At 39.8% G+C, this 16,249-nt stretch overlaps 1 protein-coding gene across 2 annotated transcripts in view; it reads left to right on the top strand.

The window, feature by feature from the left end:
* The window catches only part of AK5 (adenylate kinase 5), a 279,688-nt gene that overhangs the window by 194,686 nt on the left and 68,753 nt on the right, over positions 1-16,249 (top strand). For both annotated transcript variants that reach the window (XM_001168689.8, XM_054667372.2), the window contains exons 9-10: positions 8,006-8,048; positions 11,003-11,047. In XM_001168689.8, coding sequence (XP_001168689.2) covers positions 8,006-8,048; positions 11,003-11,047 — 88 coding nt within the window. The remainder of the gene's footprint in view (positions 1-8,005; positions 8,049-11,002; positions 11,048-16,249) is intronic.

The raw sequence follows: 16,249 nt of genomic DNA, 5'->3' as shown, positions 1-16,249 counted from the left end.
ACCTAGTGTGTTTTATTCTAATAATAAATCTGATTTTCCATTTTGCTAGGAGTATGTGTGTGTGCATGTATATATATATACATATATATGTGTGTGTGTGTATTCTATATACTCCATATATAGATATATAAAGGCTCCATATACAGATATAGAGAGAAATATATATATTACTCAGGGAGGTGGGGAGGTAGAAGGGGCAGAATGTAAACAAGCTCAGGGCAAATGTATATATATACATATATATTATATATATACAAATATATATTATATATATGTATTACTCTCTCTGTATATCTATATATGGATCCTGTATATATGTATGGCACCTAATAAAAGTTAAGAGACAAGCCAGCGTGCTCTGTAATTCCCAGTGACTGAAGCTCAGCTTTGCCATTTTATTTCTGTTTTACAAGGAATTAGAAAACAAAGAGGTAAAGGTCAAATAATTCCTTGGCAAGACTAGTCAGATGTGACTTTATGGCCAACATTAACTTTACATGAAATTAAAATGGGAACTTTGCCCCTTCCTTTAAACCACCAGCCTGACAAAGCTCTTCTTAACAATGGTGCTACATTTGGCATCTGAAGACAAGATCAAAGTGTTTCATAATCTTCTAGCAGAGAGTTGAGTTGAACACGTATTTGAGATGATGAGAAAAGGAACTTAGAGAAAAACAGTGAGAAAATTTTTTTCTTTAAAATTTCTTATTAGAGACACTAATATTGCAATTTATATGTAAGAGAAGAAAAATACCATTTCTCCTAGAGAACTAGGTCTGTTAAAGCAGTTTATATAGAGAAACTGCAATTTAATACCACTGGAAAAAGGTTAGCCTAGCATCCACCACATTTTTTTCAACTCTGTTTACTCAGTTATACAAGTACTTTACAGCAAGCAGACCTCTAATTGTGTAGTTCAGTGAATGAGAAATGGGACTTGCTGCGGAATAAATTCTGGGGTGTAACTAAATTACACACCATTTCCCATACTTTTTTTCTTTCAAATTGCCCATTACTTTAAATGAAAACATGCTTTAGAAAAGAACTGTAACCACTCAAAATTTCTCAAGGACCAGTCTCCCTTCTCCCTGGTGATAAAATATACTTATGTTTGTATTTTTCAACATTCTCCTGCTGAAGTTCCAAGGGATTTCAAAACTTCATTCACAGTTTTCCAGTAAAACCTGTAAAATTCATTTTCAGATCATTGGTTTAGCATGATCCAGCTTCAGCTCCACTTTTAGCAAATGAATCCATCTTCGTTTCTATTCATATGACACCAGGAGCATTTCTAACGATGCCCCTCCCTGCTCACCATACTCCGTCATCCTGCACTTATGTATCATCTCACGCCAGCCGGGTCAGCCGGAGGAAGGCAGAACATGGGCTTGGGGAATTGGGAAGCCCGACCCACCAGGGCATCCTGCACAAGTTGCATAAGCTTTCTGAGCTTCAGTTTCCTCATCTGAAAAATGGGAAACATCAAACTTGCCTACTTCCTAGTTTTTTTCTGAGATCAGATGAGATTGCACATGCTGAAAACACTCTAAGTACTACTGAAATAATAGTTCCAGTAATCATTTTCTAAAATTGTTTAATGTGTGAGGTGTTTTGCTGTTTTTAAAAAAAAAAAAAAAAACAGGTATAAGGAAAGTGCAAAAAAATTCATTTTCAGGTAAAAAGATGGGGAAATAGCCTGATCTATTTTTGATTGTTCTTTTTAGTGTGTGTGTGTGTGTGTGTGCGTGTGTGTGTTTCTGAGACAGGGTCTCACTCTGTCATCCAGGCTAGAGTGTACTGATGCAGTCATGGCTTACTGCAGCCTCAACCTCCTAGGCCCAAGCCGTCCTCCAGCCTTAGCCTCCTGAGTAGCTGGGACCACAGGTGCACACCACCATGCCCAGCTAATTTTTAAAATTTTTTGTAGAGCAGGGTCTCACTATGTTGCCCAGGCTAGTCTCAAACTCCTGGGCTCAAATGATCCTCCCTCCTTGGCCTTCCAAAGTGCTGGGATTATAGACATGAGCCACCACATCTGGCCTGGTTGTTCTTTTTAAATTATTATTCCATCCTATTAAGATTCTGCCCCTCAATGAAGTGAACCCTTCCAAGAACTTACACGATATTTTTTTGCTCCACCTCTATCCCCACCACCCTGCTATTACTTCCTGTAACCAGACAGAAGTCACTAGACCAATTTAAATAGAAATCTAGGAAAATCCTCATATGCTAGCATTTCATGGTTCATGATTCTTCCAGAATTTGAGTTATTCTATTTAGTACTCATTGAGGTAAGAAAAATTTAGAAAAGACTGCTCCTTACATTGTCTTAGAGACTAAGGAATCACTTTTAAATCCTTTTATCTTTTTTTTTTTTTTTTTTTTTTTTTTGCATTTTGAAGTTATCTATGTTCAGTGTCAGAAAAACAAAGTCTCCTTTTTTTGCAGCATTCATTTGTGAATTTTAGAGCAAGAAATTAATCTTAGCTGTAACATTTTAATGTCAAGTAAGCCCCTTTCTCATAACCCCATTTGAAGTTACACATTTTGCTACCATGAAACACACATGCTGGTTAATACAAACAAGTTACTCTGAACTGGGAATACACCCCCAAAATGACCTATTACTTCTTTCTCCTTCTCAGGAGAACTTTAATTTTGTGGCCTCCAAAAGCATTTTTAAAAACCAAAACGGTTTGAGGAAGGACGGTGGGCATATCTGAATACATGATTGTCATCTCCAAGAGCAGTAAGAGGATGCTGCTGAGGAAGCAGAGGTTAGTGTCAGAGAGCTGACTTCAAAGTTCAGCTCACCTCTTGTGCCATGGGAAGCCCAGGCACATCCCCATCCTGTGCTCCCTCAGAATCTCAACTACAAGTTCCTCATCCATGAGGTTGCAGTGAGGGTCCAGTGAGATCATATCTGCAAACAGGCTTGCAAGCTGAATTATTTAAATGTCAGCTTCTTATGATGAGGTGATCTGTGATATGGTTTGGCTCTGTGTCCCCACCCAAATCTCATCTTGTAGCTCCCATAATTCCCACATGTTGTGGGAGGGATCTGGTGGGAAATGATTGAATCATGGGGGTGGGTCTTTCCTATGCTGTTCTCATGATAGTGAATGGGTCTCAGGAGATCTGATGGTTTTAAAAATTGGAGTTCTCTACACAAGCTCTCCTTGCCTGCTGCCATCCACATAAGATGTGACTTGCTCCTCCTTCTCTTCCGCCATAATTGTGAGGGTGCTTCAGCCACGTGGGACCATGAGTTCTCCATTAAACCTCTTTCCTTTGGAAATTGCCCAATCTCAGGTATGTCTTTATCAGCTGTGTGAAAACAGACTAACACAATCTACTGTGGCAATGCCACAGAAATTGGTTCTGTCACCAGGAGCAGTCACTATGCTGTAATCAAACCCAGTTGAAGAAGATAGTTTCTTAAAATTGGTGAACCCATCTGTGAGACTAAGTTGTTCTATTTTGATCTCCCTCATTTAAAATTCAATAATTCAAGGAAATGGAAATGACTAGACATGAATATCTTAAGGTGGTGATGATAGGCACCCTGATCCTAAAGGAAAGCACATACATACCCCAATTAGCTACTCTTCGTACAAATGATAGTACCAGAACCCAGCCTTGCAAAAGTATTTTTTTTTTTTTGCATATACACCTACACAGGGAAATAAGGTTGAATGTGGGTTCCTTTTGCCCTCCTAATGGGTCTTGATTGACTGGAAGATGAGGGATAGAGACCAAAGCAAGTCTGTAATCCAAATCTGCAGTTTTCCATAGCCACTAATCCCACTTTGAAATTTTAAATGTGTCCCTTCAATAGAATGCTAGATTTCTCCTCATCAATTACCAACATGTTACCCAATCTATAGCATCAAAATGAGGTAGCAACCTGAAATTGTCTTTTTTTTTTTTTTTTTTTTTTTTTTTTGAGGCGGAATTTCGCTTTTGTTGCCCAGGCTGGAGTGCAGTGGCATGATCTCAGCTCGCTGCAACCTCCGCCTCCCAGGTTTCAAGGGAGTCTCCTGCCTAAACTTCCTGAGTACCTAGGATTACAGGCATGCGCCACCATGCCCAGCTAATTTTTGTATTTTTAGTAGAGACGGGGTTTCTCCATGTTGATCAGACTGGTCTCAAACTCCCAACTTCAGGTGATCCGTCTGCCTTGGCCTCCCAAAGTGCTGGGATTACAGGCGTGAGCCACCGTACCCGGCCTGAAATTGTCTTTTGGTGTTAGTGGGTTTGCTGCAGCTTCTCCCACCTTAACAGTATTAATCACAGCATTGCAGGCTGTGCCTTGGCGCCCCATACATGTGAGTCTTAAAGGGCACTTAAATCAAATGTGTGACTATATTTATACTCTCTCTCTCTCTCTTTGTCAGTTCAGAAGATTTAGTATCCCACTTCATGTACCTCAAAACCTAGTTTAATACTATGGAAAGTCACCTATGTCCCGTTGTGCACACAAAGCCTAACTCCATAATTCAGACTTAAGGTGACAAAGGGTGGACTAGATGGAGCCTCAACACAGAAAAAGGCCAGAACACAAAGAGGCACCCACAGACACTCAGAGTGGTGGCTAATGGGTTGAGTCTTCTCAAGTGATGCCTCATTGAAGAGGAAGCTCCAAGGCGACTGAGCATAAACACCTGATCAGACGTCTCCTGAATAAGGCTACAGCCTTTGGTTCCTTGTCCAAGTGACATTCTGAAATTAATGCCTTTCATGCAGAACACACCCAACATTTGAAAAGTAACAAGATTTAGTGCTTACAGGGGCTGTTTGGTATCTTTTTCACCAAAACCAGAAGTGTTTCCCATTCACCCCGAGTGTGTGTGTGTGTGTGTGTATAAGATGCCAGATTAATTTTGTTTACAAAATATTCACATTGGAACCATGAGGTTTATTGAGAGTCCCTGGTTACACCCTCCAATCAAACATCTCATTCACCTGGGCTTTCATGTCAGTGCACCGCATTCCTGGTGAGAGTTGATGACAGTTGCATCTATGTCCCAGCAGCCTGTTCACTATTGATGAATTAATGAAAATAGAGCTGGGGCTCATGTGAAACATTTGAGCAAGTGTAATAGAAGGCTGTGAATAAGAGCTGTGGATACAAATAGGTCAGACTCAGGAAGCCTGGCAGAGGTCAGATGGGCCCTTTTACAGTGGAATGCACTGTTTCAGGAATTCACATTAACCACGATCAGACTCCCCAAACATGATAGCCATGTAGAAGAAAGATCTAATACAGCCTAGCCTATAAGGTGGGTATAAGTCTGATAATGTAACAATAATATTAAAAATTGAGGGAGAGGACTCCATGGTTTCCTCTCAACATTACCTAGATAGATTCAATAGCTGTTTGACAAATAATAAGAAGATTTAGATTAAACAATCCTTTTCCAGGAAATACTCTTGAGCCTGTTCTATGCAGCTGCACCTTAGGCAAACTTATTAATTGCTTCAAATAGGTCCCTGTCTTGAATCCAAAATTCCCTGAGAATTTGGGAACTCCTCAAGGTCCCTGTCTTGAGGAGTAATTGATATTTTTCCCCTAGAAGCAGAGCCTGAGACAAGAATTCTCATGCAAGTGCATTATTAGGGAGCCCTCTGAGGAGAAGCAGGATAGGGCAGGGGTAAGAGCTAAGCAAAGATGTGGTCCTGGCTCCATCCTAACTTCAGCCTGAGACCACGGTGAGCTCTGGGGCCCAGCTTGCACCATGGATTCATCCCAGCTTGAGGCAGGGAGCCAGACTGTACTGGGCCCTTAGCAGCAGTTCGGTGGATGGGTGCCTGGCCAGGTGAGCAGAGGAGAGGGGATGCCCCTACACTGATGAGACCAAATGCATAGCAGCCATGCAAAGTGGTAAAAGAAGTGGTTCTCGTCCCATCCTGACGTCACTAAGGACATGACGGCATGGCCATGGGCCCCTCGCATGACCTCTCTGAACATCAGTTTCCTCATCTGTAAAATGGAAGAGTGGGTGGCAGGATTGGATTAGGTGATCCCTAAACTCCAAGCTCTGAATTGCGGTAATTTCAACAAGGGAAGTGGTGGAGAGGCTTGTTGAGGAATAATTGATGTTTTTTCTATTCACAGAAGAGAATTCATTAATGTAAATGTGTCCCTGAATGACCACTCTCTTAAAAGCTCTTCTCTTACCTGGAATAGCACTGAATGCACAGGCAACTCTAAGAAGATGAGCAGTAAAATTTCCCTGAAGGCATATATTCTAAACAGGACGGCAAGAATCTGTCTTTAAATAAAGTGTTTTGAGGGCGGTTTACCTCAAGGGAGTGTTAATACAACCAGACATCCTCATTTAACTGACTCAGGCATCAAAGTGAATTAGAGGCAAGAGGCCAGCATAAAGCACAAGCCAGAGGCTGTCCCTTCAAAATGGTACAACCTCTGTGGGGAGCAGTTTGGCAAAATTCGATCAAAATTATAAATACATTTACTCTTTGACCATGCAGTCTCCTCTCTCGAAATTTAGCCTGCAGTATGAAATGATATTTATGCCAATTTACTCACTGTGCCACTTTTTCCAAAAAAAGTTTGAGACTGGAAACTACTCACTGATCCATCAATAAAGGACTAATTAAACAACAACAATTATGGTACCACACATACAATAGAATGCTGTGCAACTGATGGTATTTGGTACTGAGAACATTCTGTACTTATATGGAAATTTCTCCAGGATACATTGATCAGAGAAAAAGCAAGTGGAGGAGCAATGTATTATAGAATAGTATTATATCGTAAACACATATGCATGTATAATAAAAGTATAATGCTTTTGTATAAGAAATGGAGATCATAATATCTATTTATGTTCACATGTATCCCTGGATATCTAGAAGTCATTTTTGTTTGCCTCAAGAAAAATCTGTATAAGTGGTTACCTATGAGGGGTGACAGAGTGGAGAAATGATACAGGTGAAGACATAGGTGAGAGTGAGAGTTCTCACCTAGTGCCTTTTTATAAAATGTTTTTCTGAATTTTTTTCCAACCACCATGGGCTACTCCATAAGGAATAGAGCATCTGTTTGATTAAATTATTTTTTAATGAAAACTTTAAGGTAGGAACCAATAAAAACTGATCACCCCTACTTCCTTTATTTCATGCTTTGGTTCGGGGATTGGCAAATTATGGCTAAATAGTTGCCCTGTAGGGGCCGGGCATGGTGGCTCATGTCTGTAATCCCAGCACTTTGAAAGGCCGAGGTAGGCAGATCACTTGAGGTCAGGAGTTTGAGACCAGCCTGGCCAACATGGTGAAACTCTGTCTCTACTAAAAATACAAAAATTAGCGCAGCACGGTGGTACATGCCTGTACTGCCAGGTACTGGGGAGGCTGAGGCCCAAATTGCTTGAACCCGGGAGGTGGAGGTTGCAGTGAGCTGAGACTGCACCACTGCGCTCCAGCCTGGGCAACAGGGCGAGACTATGTCTCAAAAAAAAAAAAAAAAAAAAGGTAGTTGCTACAGGGGACATGTTGCTCACAATGATGAAAATAGTTACTATCTGGCCCTTTACAGAAAACTGTTTCCAACCCCAGCTTTAAAATTTGGAGTTACTCATAAAACCGCTGTGATCACACCTACCACTAAGCTTCTGATACCAAAGGATTTTGTCTTCTTGAAGTCAGCCTTCCTGTCCACAGATAGTTTTTGCACTTTAAAAAAAAAAAAAAAAAAAAAAAAGAGGTGAGATACTGTACTGGTTAAGAAGAGAGCATGTACTTGGGACAGATGACCCAGGTTTAATTCTGAGCTCTGTCCCTCACTACCCTGTCACCTTTGGAAAGTTAACTTTTAGAATTCTCAGTGTCTTTGTCTGTAAAATGTTGTCCCTCATACAATTGTTTGGAAGTGCCTCCCTCTTACAGTTGTTTGGAAGTTCAAGTAGGCCAGTGTTGCCAAGGAGTTCAGCAAAATACCTGCTGTTATTATTATCTAATATTGTGATTTTTTTAACAGGGTGATGACCAGTTAAATGTATTTGGAGAGGACACTATGGGAGGTGAGTTTTCCTTACTGATCAGATCAAAGTTGTCATTTTAGTAACTTTGACCATGCCTTTTTAATTAAACATCAACTTAAGAGATAAAATATTAACAGCATCACTTTTTCCTTGGCCAGGGAGCATGATTAAGAGTAGAACTCTTTGGGTCTTTCCTGCCTCCATCCATGTAAAGAACCAAAGGGGTGCATTACTAAGTGATGCATTTCTTAACTGCCCAGAGAACATGATTCCCGAGAGGCTCAGCGAAAAGAGGATGCTCTACTCAAATATCTTTGAAACATGCTTAACACCAACTCCCCACTGGAAGATCCAAGTATATAATAGCATCCAAAGCTCCCACAAGTCCTGCAGTAAAAAGAGTTGTTAAACTTTAATTCAACATTCGTTGAACATAATTGAAACACAAAAATATTTTTCCTGCCTGGTAGTTACTATTCCACGTGTAGCTTTGGAACTCAACCTACCCTACACCAGGGTTATACTGCTTTGTAATTTTTGTCATATTAAAAGTTTTGCAAATGGCCAGGTGCAGTGGCTCACGCCTGTAATCCCAGCACTTTGGGAGGCCAAGGCGGCCGGATCACTTGAGGTCAGGAATTAAAGACCAGCCTGGCCAATATGGTGAAACCCTGTCTCTACTAAAAATACAAAAAAATTTAGAAAGGCATGGTGGTGCACACCTGTAATCCCAGCTACTCAGGAGGCTGAGGCAGGAGAATTGCTTGAACCCAGGACGATGAGGTTTCAGTGAGCCAAGTTTGCATCATTGCACTCTTGGCGACAGAGTGAGACTACGTCTCAAAAAAAAAAAAAAAAAGTCTTGCAAAAAGTAAAAATTCCACCCATAATTAGCTATGCATGTAACTGAAAATAGATATGATTATGTGAATTTGGGACTATCCAAAAAAGAAAAGGTTCATAATTGTCCTAAGTAAAAATACCTTCTAACATATCTACCCTGTAATAAAAGTTATAATATAAGTCATGGAAATATGTTTATAGTATTGATTCTAAACACATATAAGTAAGTGATTTAGCTTTTTAAATAACCCCAGCTCTAATCCTGCACAGATCCATGAGCACAAGGTGGTGGGTAAAGTGTCATTTGATGATAATGGCAAGAGCAGTATGTGAAAATCACAGTCACCAAATGACATCTTGGTGATTCATGAGGAGAGGTACAAATATATGAGCCATAACTTAGCTGTCACTTAGCTAAGTGCAAATAATCAACTTGGTCTCAACTGGATAGGGGATGACTGATTGCCTAAGAAATTTTCTCTTTTATTCTAGTTATAAAATTAACACATACTATAGAAATTTTTTAACGTATAAAATAAGAGCCATTTAAAACCTTATGACTTATAAATTATCATGGTTAACATTTTGGTACATTTCATTCCAATGCATTGCCTATATATCTATTTTTACATAGTTGAGAATGCATGTGTATATATAAGTATCTCCAAATGTTTTGTATATATCACAACATAAACATGTTCCCATGTCATTAAAAACTACATACTTAATTTGTAATGACTACATTAGATGAATGTCATGTACCATCATTCATTTTAAAACAACTATTTTTTAAAACTGAAATAGGATACAATCATACCAAAAAAAATCACGATAATAACCAGGACCATTTTCCTAGATTGCAAATAGGCTCAGAGTTCCTCAGCTTCGTAAATGTAAACTCACAGGCTAGAGAACCTGAGATGACCATCTGGTCCCACATGTTAGGAACACCAGTGTATCTGCCTTTAATAGAAAACTCCAAACAATGTAAGGTGTTTCCTGTCACCATGGGTTATTCTGTAAAGAGACTGGATTTGATTTAAAAATTCTCTTTGTTTGTTTGTTTTTTGTTGTGGAAACCATATGGTTTCAACGATCCCAAACTTACTTCTATCCTCTGTTTCCAGCTCTTTCTCCTCTCTTTGTCCCCAACCCAATTCATCATGCCCCATGCTCTCTCTTTCTCTGGTAGAGTTGGGGCTTCACTCAGCTGATTGTGAATTCCTACAAAATGTGGTATCGTGCATATAAATGAACTACCCCAATTTCACTAAAAAATGTTTCCTGTCAGAATAATGATCTAACTTTCAAAAGTAGTTATCTACAGAAAATATGAACTGCTGTTACTCAGATACATTTATTTTAAAAGGAAATTTTATATCACTACCTTAAATGTAAAATAACATTATTTGCTCTAAGTGAAACTATTTTTTAAAATATTATTTTCCAGATACTCTACTTGTGTTTTAACCATCTGTATATAAAGGAAGCTTAGCAAATGTTTTAAATGTGAAATAACACCAAACTGAGATAGTTAGGATGATTTAAAAGTAATTTTTAAAAATAGCTTTCTTCATGATTCATGCTATTAAATGACGTAAATTTTTGCCACCAAAAGTTGATCGTGCATGTTAAAATAAAAATACATTACCGGGGTGGGGGAATAAGACTGAAATGAGCAGGGCACGGTGGCTCACACCTGTAATCCCAGCACTTTGGGAGGCCAAGGGAGGTGGATCACTTGAGGCCAGGAGTTCAAGACCAGCCTGGCCAACATGGTGAAACCCCCTCTTTAATAAAAATACAAAAAGTAGCCAGGTGTGGTGGCATGCCTATAACCCCAGCTATCCAGGAGCCTGAGACAGGAGAATGGCTTGAACCTGAGAGGTGGAGGTTGCAGTGAGCCAAGATCGAGCCACTGCACTCCAGCCTGAGCAACAGGGTGAGACCATCTCAAAAAACAAACAAACAAACAAAAACACTGAAATGGTCATTGGTGCCTACTAATTGTAGCCTATTCACACATTTATTCAACTTCAAGCTTTTTATCAAATAAAACTACAAGGTTTGGGTTTTTATATAATATGAGTAAAACCAGGGCTTCAGTACAGTTTTTCTTGCCAATAACTTAAGTTATTCTTATTTTAAAGGTTTCATGGAAGATTTGAGAAAGTATAAAATTATTTTCATAATTGGTGAGTAACAGCCCTTGCATTTTCTAACAATACAATTGCTAATAATAAGAATTTGGTAGTGGGCCAGGTGCGGTGGCTTACACCTGTAATCCCACCACTGTGGGAGGCCAAGGCGGGCAGATCACGAGGTCAGGAGATCGAGATCATCCTGGCTAACACAGTGAAACCCCGTCTCTACTAAAAATACAAAAAAAATTAGCCGGGCATGGTGGCGGGCACCTGTAGTCCCAGCTACTCGGGAGGCTGAGGCAGGAGAATGGTGTGAACCCAGGAGGCGGAGCTTGCAGTGAGCCGAGATGGCGCCACTGCACTCCACCTGGGTGACAGAGCGAGACTCTGTCAAAAAAAAAAAAAAAAAAAAAAGAATTTGATAGTGAAAGAGACTATTTCTCATCCTGTTTTGAAGTCTTTTTGGTCAAAATAGTACCCCAAGTTTTCCGGTTATTTCTTTCACATATGCAGTTTTATATTGCTTTGGGATTTGTATCTTTTCAGCATGGAAAAAGTAGGGCTTGAAAGAATGTCAAACTTCTGAGTTTAGCTCTACAATAACAAAGTGCATTAAAAAGGTAAGAGGTTGTCATGTATTAAAATCTAACACACATCTTTTCGGTTTAAACACTGACCCCCTCCTTCCTAAACTGAATGCATCAATTGCCTCATGTTCAAATATACCTCAATAGCCAGATCCTGATTCTATACAGCAAACAGTAAAAACTATCTAATTTGCTCTTTGCTCTAGTACAGTGAAACTTATTGATGGATTAATTGTGGGAGAAAATGTGTTTGAGGTTTACCAACATTTTCTGAGCACCCACTATGCTCCAGGTTATCTCAATTAATCCTTATACAATCCCATTACCTAGTCTATTCCTATTACATATCTATTACATAGACAAGAAAAATGAGACTCACAAAGGTTAAGGAATTTGTCCAAGATTATGAAGCTAATGAGTGTGTGAGAGCCAGATTTCCAGTTTTCCTCATGGAAATAAAGGGAACTAGTTGTGCAGTAGTTAAAAATGCACAAAAAAAGGACAAATATTATCCTTTCAAAACTTAGTACTTTTTCCTCTAATCATTCAAGTGCCTCAGAAAATTAGTACACCTACCTGTACATTTTCCAGAAAATGTCTATTTATATTCAGAAATAATGAAAAGGTCCACACCTCCTCAATGAGTGGGAAAAGAATGGTTGTCAACACTACGGAAATATAATCAGATAAACTTAAGACTCTTGCAAGTTAAGATCAGAGTGCCTCCTTGTAAATCTCTGGGTAAAGTTCCCTCATTGTTAGATGAGGAAACTGAGGCCCAGAGAAGTTAAGGGGTCTGATCACAGTCATTCAATTAACTGGTATCAGGGAGGGGACCAGGGTCTCTGACTGTAGTTCCTCACTCCAGGCTTCTCCCTCCTCCGCCACTCAGTTGTGTTGGTTGTTAACCTGAACGCAAGCTGTCTCACACATTCAGCCATCTGACACATGCTTATTGACTGTTGGACCCCTGCTGGGCAGTGAGGAGTCACAGAGCTGCCATCTTAGATGAAGAGAATAATGGATATATCATTAACCTTGAAAAGTATTAGGAAGGAACCAAAGAGCTGAAATAGGGAACAACCTGGTCAAGTGTTTGGAGTAAAATTAGGTGATTACTTTAGAGAGGGTGACCAGGGAAGGCTTCCCTAAGAATGTAACATTTAAGCAGAGAGATAAAAGGAGAGATGGGCCCCGTGAAAGGATGAATGGGAGGTGAGAGGAGGCAAAGAGAACAGTATGTGTCAAGCAGTAGGAATTCTTGAGACCTACCTTAGGTCCAGTTGTCATCTGCTTTCCTCTAGCTGACCTTAACTGTGGAAACTGGATGGACTCTTCCCACACTTATTTTACGTTTTTTTCAGAAAGTAAAACTATATATTGCTTATATCTCTTATTGAACAGTAACCCAATGTCATAATTGCAAAGGAAAATTAGTTGTGCTATAGATTACTAAAATTCCCTTTTCCACGTAAGTTTTAATAATCAATTTTCCTGGCATCCAGACCATACACAGAGTCTTATATTTTCTATTCAATCTTTATATTAGGAGCCAAGTTAGGAAAAGTGGAGACCCTTTAAACTTGACAGCTAGGAATTCACAGTAGGAGCCTGTATTAGTCAGCGTTCTCTAGAGGGACAGAACTAATAGAATACATATATACATATAGGAATTTATTAAGTATTAACTTACGTGATCACAAGGTCCCACAACAGGCTGTCTGCAAGCTCAGGAGCAAGGAGAGCCAGTCCGAGTCGCAAAACTGAAGAACTTGGAGTTTGAGGGTAGGAAGCATCCAGCACGGGGGAAACATGCAGGCTGAAAGGGTAGGCCAGTCTCTCCTTTTCACATGTTTCTGCCTGCTTTATATTTGCTGGCAGCTGATTAGATTGTGCCCACCAGATTAAGAGTGGATCTGCCTTCCTCAGACCACTGACTCAAATGTTAATCCCTTTTGGCAACAGCCTCACAGACACACCCAGGATCAATACTTTGTATCCTTCAATCCAATCAAGTCCACACTCAGTATTAACCATCACAGAGCCCTTTATTATCACATAGAAATCTGTGTTTTTAATAATGTGGTCCAAAGAAGCTTCCAAAAATAATACAGTATGTTTTGTGGTGGTTGTTACTGTCTTGGCAGTAATATTACTTCAGATTTATCCATTGTTTAACACTCACAGTTGAACTGTGAAATGCGTTGTCAAATGCCACTTCCTTCTCTCTAGGCATAACTAAAGACCTCACCTGTTACTAAGTCCTGTGCCCTTCAAAATGTCAAACAGCACAGTAGAAGATCTTTGGAATTAGACAAAGCTCGAGACCTCCAAGGGTCCACAGACCACCCTCTAAGAATTGCTGCACTGAGCAAAAGATTTTTCTTCTATCTAACAAAACTCTCCTGTATTTCAATTTACTGATCAGTCACTCTTCTAGTAAAAGAGATTTCAGCTTGCTGTTTGGGCCATAGAAGGTACAAAGCCACTGTGATACAAGGGAAAATGACTGCTCTTCTTCTACTGTACATACTGGACTCTGAGAATTAAGGCCTTAGTTCTAAATATGTCCTTGACAGGTGGCAGAATGGTATTTTGGGACTGCTTTATTGTAAGTTAATTTAACCTTATAAAAATATTCCAGATGTCATAGACACATCCATAGCTGTTTTGATGAGTTCACTTTCAGTGAAACAGAGTGGTTTTGTCTATTTGAGAAGATGACTGGATTGTCACTTTTCAAATTATTGTCTTGGCATATACCCGAAAAACACTGGGGCTGCAGTATTAGCCAGAGTCTAGGTTGACATCCTCACTATTCGCCTTAAGACAAAATTAATATGCCTAAAGCATTCTTCCCCTGTTTTAACATATCCATTAGATCCTTTTTGTCCACAGAAAGGTCCAGACTTCTTAGACTGGCCTTCTGGTCTTTCCCATTTCCCACCACACTCCCATGTCAATCTTTGGCTCCAGCCACACCTGCATCCTTATTATCGCTTGAGCTTGTCGCACTTTGCCAGCCCTTTCACTTGAAATGTCTTCTCCCCTATTAATCATGCCCCAAGGTCAGGGTTAAGTTCTAGCTCCCCGAGAACTCCGCTGTAATCACCATCCTTCCTCCTCTGTGCTCCTCCTCCCTTGTGTCTACATCATTCATTTGGGTACTACTTAATGACTAGAACAACAAATATTTGTTGGAATAATGAATTCTTTAAGAAGCAGTGTGGTGTGTTTCCATAACAACCAAAATTGCAATTGGAATTCCTGGCCTAGAACTGACAAGCAGCTTGTTGCTGCTGTGGCTGTTTCTTGCAGGATGGTTTTCATGTTAATTAGGAGCCTAATCAGATGCTCCTTTCTCCATGAAGCTGCTACCCTCTCACTGAGAGCAAGCAAAAGCAACTTTTCCCCTGAGCTGGTGCTGTTTCTTGCTCATTTGCAGGGCAGTAGTCACAGGTGGGAGCAAGTGATAGCCCTGATGGTCATCTGAGTGGAAAAAATGTTCAGGGCAAGTGTACCATCTGCACCAAAGGGGAAGGTGGCAAGGACGGACCCAGTCCACCCTTTGAATAATGTGTGACTATACATTCTTGTTCCCGAAGAAAGCAGCTCAGTAGCTGTTTATAAAGAAATACTTTTCAAAAAACAAAGAAGGGATTCCCACAGGGTAGGACCAGATGATCGAAAGGATTGAAAAAGATTCTATGGACTTCGGTTGTTCACATACAAGATATAAGAACCTGCACTGATATACAAGACAGGAGCTCAATCACTTCTGAAAACTGAAAATTATTTGGAAAATGGAAAAATATCCTTTAAAGGGCCTCATTATGTCCCACTAACAGGTTCCTACAGTTTTTCACAACCTTTCCTGGTACATTTCTTTCCTTTTTTCTTTTTTTTTTTTAATCTCTTGATCATTATTTTGCTATGAGCCCATTTATTCTGGCGTCTTTTTCCCTTCTCCATTTTTCATTGCCTGCCTATGCCCAAAATGTGACATAATCTAAATTCCTACTAATTTATATCCAAAGCTTGGGTAGAAGTGCTCCAATTTGGGAAACACATCTGACTTTTCAGGTGAGGTATGGTATTAACAACATAATGATCAAGACATCATTCAAAGGCCATAGCTTTCAATGTGTCAGGGACACACATGGCCTGGTGTACATTGGCATTGATGCTGTGATAAACTGTTTTTAAGTAGTGAACTTTGGGAGGTATTTTAGCAATATTTTATGTTAATTTGTGCATTTTTAACCACTACAAAAATAGTCCTATCTATTTTCCTAAGGAAAACTGGAGAAATAAGAATTTTTGCTTGAAACTCAATATTGCAATGCCTGGCACTATTTCATTATAGCCATGTTGCCATTTCATTATTGCCTTATTATTAAAAAAACATGAATTGAATTTTTTTTTTTTTTTTTTTTTTTTTTGAGATGGAGTTTTGCTCTTTCTCCCAGGCTGGAGTGCAGTGGTGCTATCTCGGCTCACTGCAACCTCCGCCTTCTGTTTTCAAGTGATTCTCCTGCCTCAGCCTCCCGAGTAGGTGGGATTACAGGCGCCTGCCATGGCGCCCGGCTAATTATTGTGTTTTTAGTAGAGACGGGGTTTCACCATGTTGGCCAGGCTGGTCTCGAACTCCTGACCTCGTGATCCA

Source organism: Pan troglodytes, chromosome 1, assembly GCF_028858775.2.
Source record: "Pan troglodytes isolate AG18354 chromosome 1, NHGRI_mPanTro3-v2.0_pri, whole genome shotgun sequence".
In the NCBI taxonomy this organism is placed as follows: Eukaryota; Metazoa; Chordata; class Mammalia; order Primates; family Hominidae; genus Pan; species Pan troglodytes.
Note: the sequence above shows the minus strand (reverse complement) of the source record. Positions and strands in the feature narration are given on the sequence as shown.